General features: G+C 44.6%; 1 protein-coding gene across 1 annotated transcript in view; it reads right to left on the bottom strand.

Moving 5' to 3' along the window:
* The window catches only part of CCN6 (cellular communication network factor 6), a 237860-nt gene extending 219958 nt beyond the window's left edge, over positions 1 to 17902 (bottom strand). Inside the window, exon 1 of the mRNA XM_086925282.1 lies at positions 17852 to 17902. Within this exon, the coding sequence (XP_086781408.1) occupies positions 17852 to 17899 (48 nt within the window). The 5' untranslated portion in view covers positions 17900 to 17902. The remainder of the gene's footprint in view (positions 1 to 17851) is intronic.
* Positions 17903 to 19603: the final 1701 nt, after the last annotated feature.

Genomic DNA, 19603 nt, shown 5'->3' with positions numbered 1-19603 from the left:
GTTGTTGTGTGTCCACATTGCGTTTTGCGCCGTTTCCTGTCACGGGCACTAGGCCTACCCACACAAGTGAGGTACCATTTTTCTCTAAAGACTTAGAGGAACACAGGTGGGTAGAAATTTGTGGATCCACGCCGATTCCAGAACTTTCCACTACAGAAATGTGAGGAAAATTTGGTTTTCCTGACTTTTTTTTAGGATTGCAAGGATTCTGGGTAACAGAATCAGGTGAGAGCCAGTCATGTCATCCCATCCTGGATTCCCCTGGGTGTCTAGTTTTAAAAAATGTATAGGTTTGCTAGGTTTCCCTAGGTGCAGGCAGAGCTAGGGTTCAAAAACTACAGCTAGGCACTTTGCAAAAAAAAGGGGTAATTTTTCATTGTGAAAATGTGGTGTGTTCACTTTGCGTTTTGAGCCGTTTCCTGTTGTGGACACTATGCCTACCCCCATAAGTGAATTACCATTATTATCGGGAGACTTAGGGTAATTCAGATTTGTAAAGCAACTGTTATTGCCTATTGACTTTCGATGCATATCTGCCTTCCAAATGAAAGACAATGTTTAAAAAAGAAGTAATTTTGAAAAAGATCAATAATCCTCATGCTAGTATGAGTTTTCCCAATTTTGGAAATCTGCAAATATCTACTGTTTCTAAACTCTATATTTTGTTCCAATTTCAGAAATACATAGGTGTTTTTAATAACGATTTTTCCATGTATATATTTTCCCAGAATAATTGCTATATACCGGTACATAATAAAAAACCATTGCAAGTCGCTGCTCAGTTTTTGGTTCTGGGTTCGTCGGGTTCTTTGTGAACCTACAAGTCCTATATATCCCCACAACTAGTAAGGTCCAGCGCATGTAACGGTATATTGCTTTCAAATAGCTGTCATAATTAGAAGAAGTTACAGGTGAAAACGTTGACACAAAAGGCTGTTTTTTTCAACTAATTTTCAATATTACCTATATTTAACTGTTAGTTTCTATAAAGAAACCTTGAAGGATATACTTAAATGACCCCTTGCTGAAATCAAAACTTTGTCTACTGTTCATAAATGTATAGCTTTCCAGGATCCATTATTGCTTTCATACCCATGATTGCCATTAACTGGAAGGAGGTTGAAAGCACACAAAATAGCAAAAATAGGCTAAGTCCCAGAAAAATGCCAAAACTGTGTAAACAATGTTGGTTTTCTGACAAATGTCTGCCTTTCCATAAAAGCTGGGAAAATTGTGATTTCAGCCCCACAAACCCTTTTTTTATACCATTTGTAGAAAAAAAACCAGACGCTTTCATTTGCAGCACTTTGTTACCATTTTTCCCCCAAAAAACAAATTTAGCTGTATTTTGGCTAATTTCTGGGTCCCCTCCAGGGGAATCCACAAACCCTGGATACCTCTAGAATTCCCAGGATGTTGGAAGAAAAGGACACAAATTTGGAGTGGATACCTTAAGTGGTCAAAAACTTACACGGACCTGAGCGCAAACAACCCCAAATAGCCTAAAAAAGCCTTAGCACAGGGGAGGAAGGCCTAGCAGCGAAGGGGTTAAGATGTATTAGTGAAAATATTTGTGAATTCCACTGGCAAATGAGAATCTTAAATGGTATAGCCAGAGTTTCTCTTTTGTAGAGTAAAAGATGCTACTGTTGGTAGAAAATGGTCTGGCCATCATTTATTTTCTTACAGATTAAACCTTTGTGAAACCTTTCCACCCTGTGGTAAGTAAGAGTGAGGAAGGGAAACCTACATAAGTTAAAGAATAAAGAGCAAGCAAATGAATGACAATAAAGTCAACTAATGATATGCAATGGAAGGGCTCTAATCCCACTGTAAGATGGCAAAAGTTGTTTTCACAGACAGCTTGTACTGTCTGGAAGGCGACACATTAGCTATTCTCTCTCAATTTCACGTATCCATCACACCGTCAAGCACTTTGTCCCATAACACAATAACTGCAACTCGTGGTCATTAGGCACAATATAAAAATACTTACCACATAGGCTCAAAGTACCGATAGCAATCTTCCACCCATACACCCTACATCTTAACTTGCAGCTCGCTATGTGTGCTGCTGAGTGCTTCAACACCGCACAGAAGGGCAGTAAGCGTTTTACAAATATCACAATGCAATATTAGTTGAATTGTTACAATTATAAACCTTGTTTGAAAAATTACATGTGACGTTATATATTTTTTATTTGAATTGTTTAACTCAAAGAAATATATCCCCATTTAGGCAACACCATGCTTTCTCAATTTTTTTTGTAGCATAGCTCTGCATAAATGGTAGAAGTGGTGGACCTGAAAAACATGTTAACTCACTCCATGCTCTGCCTTTGACGTTAAAACTGGGTCAGGATTTAAATCCTAAAACCGATATGTCACCAAAAATCTTGTGATTGCTTGCAACACACACACACAATTTGTAGGTGTACAGCATTGCAAGTTAAAGATGATCCTGCTGATATACAAATTCTTCTGTAAAGTACTGTTCCCTTACTTGGAGTTAGATTCACACTGTATAAATCACATCACTTGCACTTTGTACCTGGCATGTGCTTAAATCACTGATCTATTGCTATATTTTCTCAAGCTACACAACACGTGAAGCGTTGATAGGAAGGCTTCATTTAGCCAATTCTCTGCAATGGTTTCCAAAAGCTCTTGGGTTGTGTAGATGAAATAGACAGGAAGTGTACAGCACACCGAAAGTCATTAAATAGAGGCAGCTATAAGAAGGTTTTGATTCTATTTTAAATGGTACTCATTTCATAATTCCCCAACAGATAAGAAGCTGAGTTGTTCCTTCAGTTATTTTTAAGTTGCGCACCTGATTGTTATACCGTATTGAGATTATAACGCATCTTGTATCTCAAACAGAGTTGATTTCCAAGAGCACTGTTAATATATCAGTCCTGGGGTGCCAGTGCATTCTGAAAATCAATAGATGTGCACTGCAAGAGTTTTATCATGTTTGATCAGTGGGGTAGTGGTGCGTGGTGTGGGTCAGTAGAGGTATCATGACAGCCCCGTGAATGACTGATAACCTGAATTCAGTGTACGGTTAAAGTCAAAATGGAGGTGCACCGTAAGAGCTTTGAGGGTGTCTCATTGGTGGTATCCCTATGCATTTTGCAGGTTAGCATAGTTACTCATTTAGAAAGTTCTACTAATGCCAACAGAGGTATGTCTGTGTGCGGTGCAGAGATGCACTGTTATTCTACTTCCTGGATTGAGGTTTGATGGTGATTAGTGAGAGCTACAGATGTACTGTAACCGATAAATTCCGGTATAACTTAATTTTAAAACACTCAACCTAACATTACAGCAGCATTATTAATTGTGAGGCAGTAGGTTTGCACCCGACAATACAGATTGCTATTTCTAGGATGTAAAATTACCGCTTTATTACAAAAAATGCTACATTGCTCTCCAGTGCAATGTGGAATCACACAGGATATCTGGATTAATCTGCCAATGTCCAGGCTTTTTCTTGGGACACGTTTCTCCAGGTTTGATGTGGAGAATCAAATTATAAAATTGGTTATTGTGCATTCCTCTTTGTTAGATTTGAGGGTCTCTAGTTGGGACAGGTAGGTACTTGTGACAAATAGGAACCCTTGTCTCTAGTCAGGGTAAGGGGGTAGACCCCTGCTCATCCCCTTGGTAGCTTGGCACGAGCAGACAGGTTTATCTCAGAAGCAGTGTGTAAAGCATTTGTGAACACATACAGTAATCAAGTGACAACACTACAGATGGACACCACACAAGTTGTATATTAAAAATAAGTATCTTTTATATAGATTTAACACAAGACCATAAACGACAAAAATCCACAATACTGTCCTTAAAATGGTAGAATTAGCTTAGCTCTCTTTAGATCTTAAAATGCGACACTTTGAGTCAATGTACCTTAAGATGCGCAGCGCAATACACTAAAAGTGTTGCAAGGACGGTGATGCGTTGAAAATCTGGTGCAAAGAAACAAAGATGGCGCTTTCTTCTTGATGCGACATGCTTCCCGGTGATGCGGCGGTGTCTGCTGCAACGTCGATCCTCTTCTCCGGCGATGCTTCACACCATGCAAGCCGCAACAGGTCCTGCGGCACGCTTCCCAGTGATGTGGTGGCATCTGCTGCAAAGTCGATCCTCTCTCCTGACAATGCGAGTTGCTTCCACAACGATGCAGCAGCGACACGCTTCCCAGGGATGCAGCAGTGTCTGCTGCGACGCCGGTCCTCTCCTCTGGCAATGTCACGCGCTTCGGTGACCCTGCGATGACTCACGATTCTTCTGCGACACACTTCCCGGTGATGTGGCAGCGTCTTCTGCGACGCCGTTCCTCTTCTCCGGCGCTTCGTGGTGTGAAGCGGCAGTTCTGCGACACGCTTCCTGTTCTTGAGTCGCGGTTCCATCCCCTTGCGACACGCAGTTCCTCAGAAAGTCCAGCACAACTACAGGCACTTTCAAAGAACTCTTGGGGAGCTGGTGGGTGAAGTCTGTTGTCCCTGAGACTTCAGCAGGAGGCAAGCTCTTTTCTCAAGCCTTTGGAGATCCTTAAAAGTTGAAATAAAATACACAAAGTTCCTCTCTCCTTTCCTTGGCAGTCAGGCAACCACTGCAGGCCAATCCCCCAAGCAGCACTTCAGCTTAAGGATAGTCTCTCCTCAGTCTCTCTGGTTCCATTCCTCAGCAAAAGTTTCTTCTTGTTGTCCAAAGTGATCTAAAGTTCTGGGTTTGGGGTCCCCTCTTTTATACACAGTTTCTCTTTGTTCTCTGAAAGCAGAGAGGCCTTTGCCTAGTCCAAACCAGTTCTGGTCAGTCCTGGAGCACTCTGTTGACATGACTCATTCTTTCCTTTCACAGTGCAGGGCAGAGACATCAGACGCACCACAGGAGGCGGAGCCAGCATTGTGGAGGGAAGGCACAGTCCTATTCAGGTCCCAGGTGCAACTCCTCCCTCCCATCTAGAATAGATCTCTCTATTCACCATTGGCCTGACTCACCCTGTCTTCTGGAATCCCCCAGCCCCTGTCACTCAAACTCCAGACAAGGAATACACAGCCTAGAAGAGGCAGGCTTGGATAGTTAGACAAGAAAATACCTACTTTCTAGAAGTGGTATTTTCAAACACAGAATGTTAAAACCAACTTCACTAAAAGATGTATTTTATCATTCTGACTTCAGGCATACTAAACTCGAATTTCTACCTAGTTCTCTGAGTCAGTTAGGATTATAAGATGTAATAATCTAACTGCCCATTCTGGCCTATGAGGAATAGGGAGCCTTGCAATAGTGAAAAACGAAAATGGCTTTAATTCACTATTAGGACATGCCACACACATTAGGGCTTGTCCTATCTTATGCTTACAATGCGCCCTGTCCTTAGGCCTAGCATAGGGGTGTCTGATATGATGAAAAGGGAACGTTTAGGGACTGGCAAGTGGGTGCACTTGGCCAGTCACCATGCAGTACCAGGCTGCACACAGGCTCTGCAATGGCAGACCTGAGACACACTTTTACAGGCTGCTTCTGCGGGTGGCACAACCAGTGCTGCAAGGCCACTAGCAGAATTTGGTTTACAAGCCCTGGGCACACTCAGTGCACTGTACTAGGGTCTGACAAGTAAACCAAATCAGCCAATCATGGAATCACTAATCCATACATCAATTTAGAATAGGGAGCACTTGCACTGTGGCACTAGACAGCAGTGACACAGTGTCCAAAGCATCTAACTCCATCAAAAACACTTGAGACTACTGCAAAAATGGAAGGGAGACCGACGCCAAGGTGCCAGGTCTAACATGTGTCCCCTCCAGCTGAAATGTGGGGAGAAGTACCCTACCTCCTAGGACTTCTCATCAGTAAGGCGGAAAAATCTGGACAGACCATCAGCATTGGCGTGTTCTGTACCAGGGCGGTATTCCACAGTGAAATCCATCCCCTGTAGGGAAATGGACCACCTCAACAGCTTTGAATTCTCACCCCTCATCTGCATCAGCCATCTGAGGGGCCTGTGGTCTGTCTGAACCAGGAAGTGAGTCCCAAACAGGTATAGTCTTAGCTTCTTCAGTGCCCAGACCACAGCAAATGCCTCACGTTCAATAGCACTCCCCCTGTTTCCGTGGAAGTAACCTCCTACTTATGAAGGCTACAGGTTGCTCTAGTCCCTCCTCATTCATCTGTGACAAACACCCCCCACACCATGCTCTGAAGCATCTGTCTGAACGATAAACTCTCTGGAGAAGTTGGGTGCCAGGAGCACGGGCGCTGTGCACATGGCAGCTTTCAGGGCCTCAAGAGCTTTCTGACAGGTGTCAGTCCAAATCACTTTCCTGGGTTGCTTCCTGGAAGTCAGTTCTGTCAAGGGTGCAACAATGTTGCCATACCCCTTGACAAACCTCCTGTAATACCCAGTGAGTCCTAAAAAGGCTCTCACCTCTGTCTGGGTTTTTAGGGGCTCCCAAGCCAGGATGGTGTCAATCTTGGGCTGTAGAGGCGCCACCTGGCCGCTCCCAACCTGGTGTCCCAAGTACACCACGGAACCCTGCCCGATCTGGCACTTACTCACCTTGGTCGTGAGGCCTGCCTTCCGCAGCACCAACAACACTTTCCAGAGGTGGCACAGATATTCTTCCCAACTGGTGCTGAACACTGCAATGTCATCCAGGTAGGCGGCCCTGAACTCTTCCAGTCCAGCCAACACCTGGTTGACTAACCTCTGAAAGGTGGCAGGGGCATTCTTCATCCTAAAGGACATAACCCGGAACAGGAAGTGCCCATCTGGCGTAGAGAATGCTGACCTCTCTTTTGCCCCATCAGTCAAGGCGATCTGTCAGTACCCAGACGTTAGGTCAAACGTGCTGAGGTACTGTGCAGCCCCTAACCGATCAATGAGCTCATCAGCTCTGGGGATGGGGTGTGCGTCAGTCCTCGTAACTGAATTGAGCCCTCGGTAGTGCACACAGAACCGGAGTTCTGTTGTGGCATCCGGTGAGGCAGCCTTTGGGACCAAGACCACTGGGCTGGCCCAAGGACTGTTAGAGGCTCAATCACCTCTGACGCGAGCATCTTTGAGACCTCCTCTTTGATGCAAGCTCTCACCCTGTCAGTCACCCTGTAAGATTTGTGCTTCACAGGAAGACTATCCCCAGTGTCTACATCATGGATGCACCAATCAGTGACTCCGTGAACCAGGGAGAACAGATCAGAAAACTGTCCCAGCAACAGCGGCAGTCATTCTGGTGCTCAGGGGTCAGGGTGGAAGAGAGGTTCACACCATCCACTGACCCATCTCACGCTGTTGCAGACAGGAGGTCATGAAGAGGCTCGGTCTCCTCCTCCATTCCACCTTCTATCGCTAGGAGCATGCCCACTTCAGACCTCTCCAAGAGGGGCTTCAGGCGGTTGACATGCAGGACCCTCAAGGGGTTCTTGGGAAACCGCAAGTCCACCAAGTAGGTAACAGGACTTTTGTGCTCCACAACCTCAAATGGTCCGGTCCACTTATTCTGGAGCGCGCAGGGCTCCACTGGGGCATGACACAATCTTTCTGACCAGGCTGAATCTCAACCAGAGTGGCATTCTGGTCGTACCACAGCTTCATCTCTTCCTGGCTGGCTTCCATATTCGCCTCAGCGAGCTGTCTGAAATGCCTAGTCTGGTTCCTGAAGGCCAGCATGTAGCTATATACATCCTGGGGAGGTTTCCTGTGAGACTGCTCCCAGCCTTCCTTGACCAGACTCAGAGGTCCTCTCACTGGGTGACCATAGAGAAGCTCAAAGGGCCTGAACCGTAGAGATTTCTGTGGCACCTCACGGTATACAAACAACAGGCATGGTAAGAGGACGTCCCACTTACGCCTCATAGGTTCCTCAAGACCCATAATCATGCCTTTCAGGGTTCAGTTGAATCTCTCAATCAATCCATTTCCTTGGGGGTGGTAAGGAGTGGTAAACTTGTAAGTTACCCCACACTCCTGCCACAGGGACTTCATATACTTGGAAATGAAGTTTGTATCTCGGTCAGACATTACCTCTTGAGGGAATTCCACTCGTGAGAAAATTCCCATCAGTGCAAGTCCCACCAGGGGGTAGTCACTGTCCTTAGAGGTATGGCTTCCGGGTACAGGGTGGCATGGTCCACGAAGACCAGGATGAACCTGTTGCCCATGGCTGTCTTGGGGTCCAGTGGCCCCACAATGTCAATACCGAGCCACTCAAATGGGGTGCGGGCCACAGGGAACGGCTGGAGAGGAGCCTTCTGCTTCCTCCTACTCTTCCACTTGCCTGGCAAGTCTGACATGTCTTGCAATGAGTGTCTGAACTCTTGCGCATTTGGGGCCAAAGAAAGTGGGTGACAAGCCTCTTAAAGTTCTTGTCCTTCCCCAAATGTCCTGCCAATGGCACATCATTAGCCAGCCCCAGTAGGAAGGCTCTGAAGTACTGGAGTACCACCAGCACACAGGTTGACTCAGACTCAGCAACTTTAGGCTCACTATACAGGAGACCATTCTCCCAGTATATTCAATGTGATCCAGACTGATCACCTGCTGCCTGGCTTACAGCCTGTTGCCGCAAACCCACAAGAGAAAGGCTTTCTTTATGCTCCTTGCAGAATTCTTCCCTGGAGGGTCCTCCTTCCTGCTGCCAATGGGTCAGGTCAGGCAGGTCCCCCAGTTTAGCTACCTGTTCCTCTGTAGGCTCCAGGGCATCCCCCTCTGGGTCTACCTCCTCCTGGACCGTGGGAACTTCGGGGGCCAGTTTCCCACACCCCCTGCCTCTTCCCTCTAAGGCAGGTCCCTGGGCCTCCCTCTCAGGCTCCAGGTCCTCTTGAGCACCTCTACGGGCTGCCATTGACCGCGTGGTCACACACGCTCAGACAGGCAGACCCAACATCTCCAAGTGAGTACTCCACTCCACCTTTCCCCAAGGTGAGCTCTCCAAATCGTTCCACAAAAAACAGTCAACAGGCATAGTGGGCCTCACAGCTACCTGAAGTGTACCAGAGACCCCCCTACTCAAAGGGAACCAGAGCCATTGGACAATGGCTCTCTGTGTTGGCAACAGCAACAACTCAGCAAAATGCATGAGGGACAATCTGCTCTTGAGACACCAGGTGACACGTGACAGCTGTCACACTGGCTCCTGTATCTTTAAGAGCCTCACCTTATGGCCATTGATGGTCACCCACTGCACATATTTCTTAGTGTTGTTGGGCAGTTGGGTCCCAGGGACCACCTCACAGTCTCCTAAGAGACAAGGGACATCTCTGCGTGACCCCACCCACCTTGGACACCAATCTCCTCCCCCAAGGCTACACTCGCCATCTGCCGGGGTGGAGCACCAGGGGGTGCTGTTTTTCCAAACTGGGGGCACCGTAGATCATTTGCCTTATGACCCAGGTCCCCACACTTGTAACACTTCAGGGGTCCCTTGTGAACTGGGTTACCTGTCGGGCCCCTTACTTTCTCTCAGGGGTAGGCTGGGAACCTTTTCCTTGGTTCCCTTGGGAATTACTTTGGGGCACTTTATGGAACTCTTTCTGTTTACCCTTGTCCCCCCACTCTTCTGCTGGGGACCCTGCCCACCTTTGGCTGACTCTCCCGCATGACCCTTGTGGACCCGGCTGCTCACTCAGCGGTCTGCCTTTTCAGCAAGCTTCCTAGGGTTAGTCAGCCTAGTATCAATCAGGTGCTGGAGCAGCTCTGGAAAACAATTACTGGGCAGTGCTCCCATGCAATCAAATCAGAGAGTTCCGGAAAGTCATTACCTTTGCTGCCCTTTACCCAACCATCCAATGCTCCGCAAAAGAAAGTGACATATTCCACCCAGGTACTGCTCTCTATCATCTTGCAACTCCTGAACCTCTGTCTATACAGTTCAGGGGTCAAACCATACCTGGGCATTAATGCATCTTTCATGTGGCTATAAGAATTATGGACTTCAGAAGGCAAGTCTAACAGTGTGTCCCGCCCGTCACTAAGGAACCGCCCCCACAACCCCGCTCCCCAATCTCTCTCAGGGACCTGGTGGGAAGACATGGCTACCTCATAGGCTCTGAACCACTGCCCAATATTATCATTCTTATAAAATTCTTTCACCACATCTTTAGGAATATACACCCTAGCTTCTACAGGCACTGACGGTGTGCTGCCACCAGAGGAAGTAATTTCTAAGCTCCTTGCTTTCAATTCCAACTCTCTCAAACTTTTCTCATGCTCCAACTGTATTTTCTTTTTCTCTAGGGCCAATCTCTTATTTTCTAACTCCAGTTGCCCACCCAACTTGAGCTTGGCAAGTTCCATTTCATGCATCCTGCACTTTTCCCTGTCCTCCAGCTCTTCTGGGGACAGACCTTTGGCAGAGACACTGCTACCTGCTAGGGAGGGTGCTCCCCTCTCCTCTGGACCCAATGGCCCCTCCAGCTGCCCATCTGCTTTCTCAGCCCCTTCCTCAGGGGAATTCCTTGCTTTGACCCAATCCCTCAGTACCTTTCGGAACTCATCCTTCTTGGTGAGACCGGTCATTGAAACTTTAAATCTTCTGCAGAACTGCTTAAGCTTGTTTACGTTGTAGCATTCCAGTCTCTCCTCTTCCCAATCACAATCAACAGATGCTATGGATCCTGCTTTACTCATGGTGGTTAAACTTGGCAGTTCTTGGCATAAATAGAAAATTGCAGGAAAACAATCTACCAAACAGTATGTGGTTGCGTTTTGGTCTGCACTCACTAGTAGTGTTCACCAATCACTGTATATGAGTCACAAATGCAAGTCCAGAATCCTCACCACTGACCACCAATGTTAGATTTAGGGGTCTCTAGTTGGCACAGGTAGGTACTTGTGACAAATAGGGACCCTTGCCTCTGGTCAGGGTAAGGGATACACTCCTAAAATAACCCCTGCTCACCCCCTTGGTAGCTTGGCACGAGCAGACAGGCTTATCATAGAGGCAGTGTGTAAAGCATCTGTGAACACATACAGTAATCAAGTGACAACACTACAGATGGACACCACACAAAGTGTATATTAAAAATAAGTATATTTTATATAGTTTTAACACAAGACCATAAACAGCAAAAATCCACAATACTGTACTTAAAATGGTAGAATTAGCTTAGTTCTCTTTAGATCCTAAAATGCGACACTTTGAGTCAATGTACCTTAAGATGCGTAGCGCAATACAACAAAAGTATGGCAAGGACGGTGATGCGTTGAAAATCTGGTGCAAAGAAACAAAGATGGAGCTTTCTTCTTGACGCGACACGCTTCCTGGTGATGCAGCGGTGTCTGCTGCGACATCTATCCTCTTCTCTGGTGATGCGAGATGCTTCACACAATGTGAGCCGCGACAGGCCCTGCGACACGCTTCCTAGTGATGTGGGGGCGTCTGCTGCAACGTTGATCCTTTTTTTTGGTGATGCGAGGTGCTTCGTGGTGTGAAGCGGCAGCGCAAGTTCTGCGACACGCTTCCTGTTCTTGAGCCGCGCTTCCAGCCCCTTGCGACATGCAGTTCCTCAGAAAGTCCAGCACAACTGCAGGCACTTCCAAAGAACTCTTGGGGAGCTGGTGGGTGAAGTCTGTTGTCCCTGAGACTTCATCAGGAGGCAAGCTCTTTTCTCAAACCTTAGGAGATCCTTACAAGTTGAAATAAAGTACACAAAGTTCCTCTCTCCTTTCTTTGGCAGTCAGGCAACCACTGCAGGCCAATCCCCCAAGCAGCACTTCAGCTTAGGGATAGTCTCTCCTCAGTCTCTCTGGTTCCATTCCTCAGCAAAAGTTTCTTCTTGTTGTTCTAAGTGATCTAAAGTTCTGAGGTCCCCTCTTTTATACACAGTTTCTCTTTGTTCTCTGAAGGCAGAGAGGCCTTTGCCTAGTCCAAACCAGTTCTGGTCAGTCCTGGAGCACTCTGTTGACATGACTCATTCTTTCCTTTCACAGTGCTGGGCAGAGACATCAGACGCACCACAGGAGGTGGAGCCAGCATTGTGGAGGGAAGGCACAGTCCTATTCAGGTCCCAGGTGCAACTTCTCCCTCCCATCTAGATGCAGATCTCTCTATTCACCATTGGCCTGACTCACCCTGTCTTCTGGAAACCCCCAGCCCCTGTCACTCAAACTCCAGACAAGGAATACACAGCTTAGCAGAGGCAGGCTTGGATAGTTAGACAAGAAAATACCTACTTTCTAAAAGTGGTATTTTCAAACACAGAATGTTAAAACCAACCTCACTAAAAGATGTATTTTATCATTCTGACTTTAATCTTATAAAAAACAGAGTTCCTTCTCCTGAGTTCAATAAGTCATAGGTGGTGTTAGAATCCCACAATTTCGTTCCTATAGAAATCCTGTGACTAGTAAACTTGATGTTGTAATGTCTATATGAAATATTGCTAGAATAGCAATTTTTAAAGAATATTGTATGTTTTTTTAAATGTCTGAACCTCACGAAAAACGTTTGTGTATATGATTTTAATTGCATTAATATGTTATGATCAAATTTCTAAAAATTGTTTTCAAATAAATGAATGAAAAATGTTTTTATAAAAAATCTTTCTTGTTTTTCATGGTACCTGTGGGCCCTACTAGCACTAAGTTGTAAATTTGGTAACCGGTGTAACATCTTAATCCCTTCCAGTGATGTAAACGTCCCCCTTGTGGGATTCTAACACCACCTATGACTTATTGAACTCAGGAGAAGGAACTCTGTTTTTTATAAGACTGTTGAACCAATCCTTTTCCTGCTAGAAAGGGTAGCTCCCTATACATAATTTCTGATCATTCTGACTTCAGGCATACTAAACTCAAATTTCCACCTAGTTCCCTGAGTCAGTTAGGATTATAAGATGTAATAACCTAACTGCCCATTCTGGCCTATGAGGAATAGGTAGCCTTGCAATAGTGAAAACCGAAAATGGCTGTAATTCACTATTAGGACATGCCACACACATCAGGGCTTGTCCTATCTTATACTTACAATGCACCCTGCTCTTGGGCCTAGCATAGGGGTTTCTGATATGAAGAAAAGGGAAGGTTTAGGGACTGGCAAGTGGGTGCCCTTGCCCAGTCAACATGGCAGTACCAGACTGCACACAGGCTCTGCAATGAGCTGAGACACACTTTTACAGGCTGCTTCTGTGGGTGTCACAACCAGTGCTGCAAGCCCACTAGCAGCATTTGGTTTACAAGCCCTGGGCACACCCAGTTCACTTACTAGGGTCTGACAAGTCAACCAAATCAGCCAATCATGGAATCACAAATCCATACATCAATTTACAATAGGGAGCACTTGCACTGTGGCACTGGACAGCAGTGGCACAGTGCCCAAAGCAACTAACACTAGCAAAAACACATGAGGCAACAGCAAAAATGGAGCGGAGACCCATGCCAAGGTGCCAGGTCTAACACTCTTCTTACGAGAACTTGGTGGGACTTGGGCCCATGTGCTTGGTGAACATTATCAACCAGGGGTACCAACCGGTTCTGCTGCCTTAATGTCACTGTCTGACTCTCCTGTAATAACTTACAATGTAGTGCACGGATTGATACATTAATACCAATAATGTTAATTTTCCACGCTTTCCCTTCATTTGGTACCCCAAAACACTCTACCATCCAGATCCACCCACCACACTCCCCTGCTAGTAACATCTCTTTTTTTAACTGGCTATCTCTACCCTGAAGTATTTTCGAATTACAAACGCTTCATCCTACTAAGAGAAGGCACTGGCCATTCGCACCTTCAATGTTCCTAAGTGGATGCGGGAACTCTTCTAAGTCCTAATGCAGAGCAGAGAGCCCTAGGGCGTCAATGATATCGAGAGGCTGGAAGGACGCCAATAACCATTTTTGTGAATGGCTTAGTGTAAACAAACGGGGGGTGCATAAAACAAGATGTGTAGACACTGCGGAGCTCCCATCCAATTTCTCTACAACTGAGAACAGCTCCACCTCTTAACGTTTTAGAAAATCAAAGTCTCTATTAACATAGTGTGGTCTCAATGATAGGTTGAAAACCTTTCTGATCCTAGTATTGCAGGTAATTTCCCCCAAAGGCCCTCCCAAAATGTTTGGATACTCCCTCCTAATTTTTCACCCATTAGACATTAGGGCCTTATTAACGAAAAGGTCACGCAGTGCAGCACAGCAATTCACATTCCTGCAGTTTCGCCTGCTCTGCACCTTTGGCAGCCTAGCACTAATGGGGGCACTCTTGCACCATGGGACAAGGGTGCCTGGGTTGAATGCAAGATTGTTTTTGTGCAAGAAAGGGCACCTTCCTGCACAAAAACAATCCTGAGAGTCATATTCCTCTTTGTATGTGTGCTGCATAATGCAGCACACATGAAAAGAGAAAGTAACGTGGAGAAATAAAATATTGTTCCTCATTACACTTCTTCTCGGAAGTAGTACTTTTGTGGTGCCTTACCAAGTCTACCAGTTCTGGTACATCTGGGGAAAGCATCAAAAACCATGGGAGTTGCATAGGAACACCCATGCAATGCCCATGGAATTGCAAAGTAGGCAACATAGCTATTTGTGCTGCGTTGCCTTCTCCAGAATTATTGAACCACTCAGGGCCACACAAAGTGGACTTGCATGGCTTCATAAATCTCACTTAAGGTTTGTGTCATGCATGTACCATGCTGCATGATGCAAATGTGAGGCAAACCATCTCGTACATAGGCCCCAATATGCGTTTCTTGTGATAGTCAAAGCACACTATTTACTAAGGCATTTTGCTCAATAATCAAAGCTGTCTTTATACAATTTTCAGGGAGGAACACATATTTTTAACCCCAATTATGCAAATAATAAGCTCAGAATATTGTCACAAGAGCATGACCTAACTTTGGGTTTGAGTGCCAACCAGACATTTTGAATGTTTCTCAAAGACATTTAAGAATCACAGACAAATTTTCCTCACTTTGAGAATCGTCTCTGTGTTTTATTGAATGGTTTATAGAGTGCCCAACCTGGCTTCAAGATACAGCTACTGACAGAAGCAACGCAACACTGATAATTCTTTATGGCAATAGTTCTAACCCTTTTGATTTATATGAACACCCACTGAATAACTTCCGGAAGCCGGGGACCCCCTTCTAAGCAGTGTCTATTGACATGATCCTCAAAATAATATACACATATTCACAAACAAGTATACATCAACACATATAAAAAGTATGAAATATTTTATTTAATTCACAAATAAAATATATGCGAAAATATATACATTTTTTAATTTAATGGAAAGTTTAGAGCTTTCAAAATGTAGGTTTTTTTTCTCAGAGATGAAGCAACTTGCAAGATGTTAGCATTTAATTTTGTCTTCTTCCCTCCTTGTAAATGCTCTCTTTTTTGTCACTGCATACCAGTGCTGGTTCAATTGAACCACTAATCGGCCATACTAGATTGCCTTTGCTGTACTTGCACTGCCCCCACAAATTATGATAATAATACCAACTTAATTTTTAGCTTCAATTTTTTATTCCTTCACAGTTATAGAGCATTTTAAAACTTTCATTTTTCAGTTGTGCCTTTTTAAGTATAAATACTTTATAATCTCCTAATATTATTTAATTCTCTAAAGAGTCTCGGACTCCCTAAGTGGGCATTGCAGACCCCCTAGGAATCTGCAGACCACAAGTTAAAACTCCCTGCTTTATGACACTGATGGCTTTACAACTATAATGGATTCATAGGTAACTGTATTTCCACATAAGGCACTAGTAATAAGGTATGGCATAGGCTCCAGGAGACTTTCGTACAAAGCCATTAAGCAATGTTTGCGGGACCTTGACAGTGGTAATACTGAGGCAGCGACCTATATGGCTGGGACGGGCATTACGAGGACCGACATGCTCTACCTGTTAACATCTGCCAGGTGTGGTTTACCATTTGTCGAGGGAGATCTAATCCAATTGGGTAATCCATCCTATGGTCTTTTTGCCACCAGTGCAAATCAATGACATCCTCTTTCCAGGAGCCTAGTCACTGGGGAAAGAATGGTTGGAAGTGTAACTAAAAGAAAGCCCTATTACTCCGCCAGAGCTTGCCGCATCTTAGCACTTTTTTTTATTGCTGGCAGAACAGGAGGAGTGAGTGGCTGGGATGCAACGTGAAAGGAGGGTGTGTGGTGGTGGGGAATATGGGCATTGGAGGGTGGGGGAAAAACATGCTACGAAGTAGCCATTGCGGGAGGTAGGGAGGGGTGGCATTATGCAACACTGAATACAGAGTATGAGAGGGAGGGGCTGGGAGCAAACTGATAACAACTGAAAAGCACTAAAAGAATAAAGTAGCTCCGAAAGCGCGAGCAGTGAAAGGTCACAAGTACTTGGGCCATGCTTCACGGGAGGGACAAATACACGAATAGGAAGTAAAGCCAACACACACTGATCAAAGAAAAGCAAGGATATGAGAGTGACAGTGCAGCCAACCAATGATAGACAAAGGGTGGGTCTAAGCCCACTGTAAGCTAACAAAATGTCTTGCAAGCGACAGGGTATGTATTGACTCAGGTAAGACCCAAAAATTATTTGAGGCCATATGAAACTGTGTACCCAAATTAGTTGTATTTCATGTAAAACCCATGTATTTTTATACCATTTCCTGGGGGGAAATGAGCTACAAAATGCCCCATTTGGAACCATTTTCAAAAAATTATCAGGCAAATAATCTCCCCTGACGCCTCCCTTAAGGAGGTGAGAATATTGTGCCATTCTCGTTTGTTCTGTCGAGTTCAGGCCGAGTGTTTACACCCACCAGTTTGAAAGTGTTTACCAACCGCCACAGCGTGCGCCACGGTTAACTGATGCAGTCACTGTATGCAGTATGTGTGCATCCAGCGCCCTTCAAACCGAGGAAACAAATCTTGGGCTTGTCTGCCTACAGGTCTTGTATATTTTTTAACGGCCCTTCCTCTTAAGGCTGTTTAATCACTGTAGCCACAAGGTCTATGCAAAGGCCCCTCAGTTCTACTGTGTTTACCCAGGTATGAGTCAGCTGCGTTAATGTGCAGATAGTAGATAAATGTGTGATTTTCATCTCTGGACATGACAGCGTATGATTTCGTAACAACGTGTTTTTTTTTAGGAAACAGAAATCATTAAAAATGCACATGAACCCTTCGAATTAATTCACTACGTCTGAAATCAACATTTACATACACTTGCTTAAATATGGCCTTGGCCTTGAGATGTGAAGGACAACATAAACATATTCTACTATAAATACAAAGAGCCCATAAATCGCGTTGCTGTCAATGCCACTTTAAGTTTCCACTCGGTTCATTGGAAGACATACAGATTCATCATACAGCAGGTTATATACTGTGAACATTGATGTTTCTATATAAACCGTCCTATAGTAAACATGTTTATGAAGGAAAGTATGAGTTGACATGCCGGGCGTGCCGTTCCTTTTACCGACTTAGCAGGGTTAACATACCAGGCACTGTAAGCGCTTTTGAAAGTCTGGCCTTTCGAGGTCTAGACCAGTTAAGTGTGGAATCTGGGAAGGAGACAGGAGATGTTTGTGAAATACTGTCCTCAGGAATGCGAACATTATCTCTCTCAGCTCCCTTCTTCACAAGAAACCAAACATTCGAAATTAATTTAAAACAGGGTCTTAAAAATTCAAGAAAACCGCGAGAACTTAAAGGTAAAAAAAAAACTTTCTTGCCTGCTGTTTCAGTTAAATGAAAAGAGCTTTAGACTTACAAAAAAGGCGTTTTTTTCACCGTTAAGAAGACACTGCAACATGCACGCTATGGTTCATGCCTCAGCACCTCAAGGCGGCAGTGAATTAAAGAATAAAATGGACGCTGGCTGGCCCAGCAGACCTTACCTGTTGCATGAATGTGATGAGGAGAGCAGAGGCGAAGAGACACTGCATGTTCCTGTGGAGCCCAACGTGTCACTGGGAGATAGGGAGCTCTCGGAGGCAGCGGAAGGGAGAGACACAAAGCTCTCCTCTGTCTGCACTGCACCTACCTTTCCTCCTTAGCGTGCGGCACAAGCGCGCGCTCACACACGCACATACATTCAAATCCCACATCCTTCTCTGTTTTGCTTTTTGTAGCCAGCTTCACGCTGAGGCTTTCAACCCAGATCTCACGTTGCATTTTTTGTACTTACTTACGGTACATTTCGGCTAATGCTCAGACAGACTCTTTATAGCGCTAAATGCAGAGTGGTGGGTGATTCACTTGGCTAAAATGTTGTAAAACTTGTAAAGAGAAACCCCGCGTATTTCCGTTTTTTGGGAACTAGCCTGTACCAAAGAGCATTGAACTGAACTGGACAAAACCGTATGTGTATTTGAGCTTTGGAAAATTCTGGAAACTCGCTGCTATTTTCGGACTCCAGTAAAAATATATGACTTCCAGATAAAAAAAAACAAAAAAAACAAAACATAAATGACTTTTTCTTAAAAAGAAGGTTTTTGCGCCTGACTCTTTACATCAATATGGAAAAGTAACCATAGCACCAACAAGTGTGAACATTCTGCATTTCTTTCATGAATATGTTATCTTTCCTCCATTCCACGGCTCCTCTTGGATTAGGACAGTTGTAACATAAAGAATGTACGCATGTCAGTCAGTCAAGCAAACTTTATTCGACTGCTTTTTTAAACAGACAAAAGTACACAAAACATTATAAACAGATTTCATTACATAGTATTTACAGCAATATATTAATAAAAGACACTGTTCATTTTCAGCTAAAACACGGTGCATCAATTACAATTCCATTTTTATACTCTTCCTGATTAGGAGCACCTTTTTTAAAAACTTTGCTAATCTCCAAGCTTTATGGTCATTTTCCAATAGCTGGAGTAAAAACATGGCCTGACGACACTGTCTAAGCCCTAGAGATTTTAAAAATTGAATAATCCAGAGTTTCCTTGGCTCTGAATAAAATGTACAAAACAAAAACTAGGTGCATAGTCGGCTGGTCGGAAATCTTGTCACAAGAGCACAATATCAAGTTTCGCGACCAGTCATTCATTTTCGGCAAAGACATAAGTAGATGTATGTTTCCCAGTCTGAACCTTGTTAAAAGAAATCTATCATAGGTTCCAGGTACGAATAATAGATAAGGCTCCATCCCCAAATTCGTGCGTATTAACTGCTGCCGCCTCACAGTAATTTTATTTGAGATTTTCCCTGTCATTCTAGTTGTTTCCAGTAGCTGGAGACTCTCTTTTTTAAAAATCTTTCGGGGTAACGCCATCATAGATGACGGATTTGAAAAATATTCGGTGTGGCCTAGGTTATTCATAAAGTCTTGGACAAATGTAATCCAGGGAATTGACAGAGTCCCCTCTAACCTCAAGGCATCATTTAGGATCTCCCTATTTAGCTTTGTCTGATCTTTACTCCAGACTCTATGCCACAAGAGTATTGGTTCTAATTTTACAAGATCTGCTATATGATGAAGACCCAGCTCTTTGTGGCAGATAAATGAGGAAGTGCTAGGGGGTGCAGAAAGGATATATCTTAAAAAAAGTATTTTCAACTAATTGTAAGGGAGTGGCATCTGCAAAACCCCACACCCCTGCCCCATAAGTTGCCATTGTTATGCATTTTGCTTTATA

Source organism: Lissotriton vulgaris, chromosome 6, assembly GCF_964263255.1.
Source record: "Lissotriton vulgaris chromosome 6, aLisVul1.2, whole genome shotgun sequence".
Classification (NCBI taxonomy): domain Eukaryota; kingdom Metazoa; phylum Chordata; class Amphibia; order Caudata; family Salamandridae; genus Lissotriton; species Lissotriton vulgaris.
Note: the sequence above shows the minus strand (reverse complement) of the source record. Positions and strands in the feature narration are given on the sequence as shown.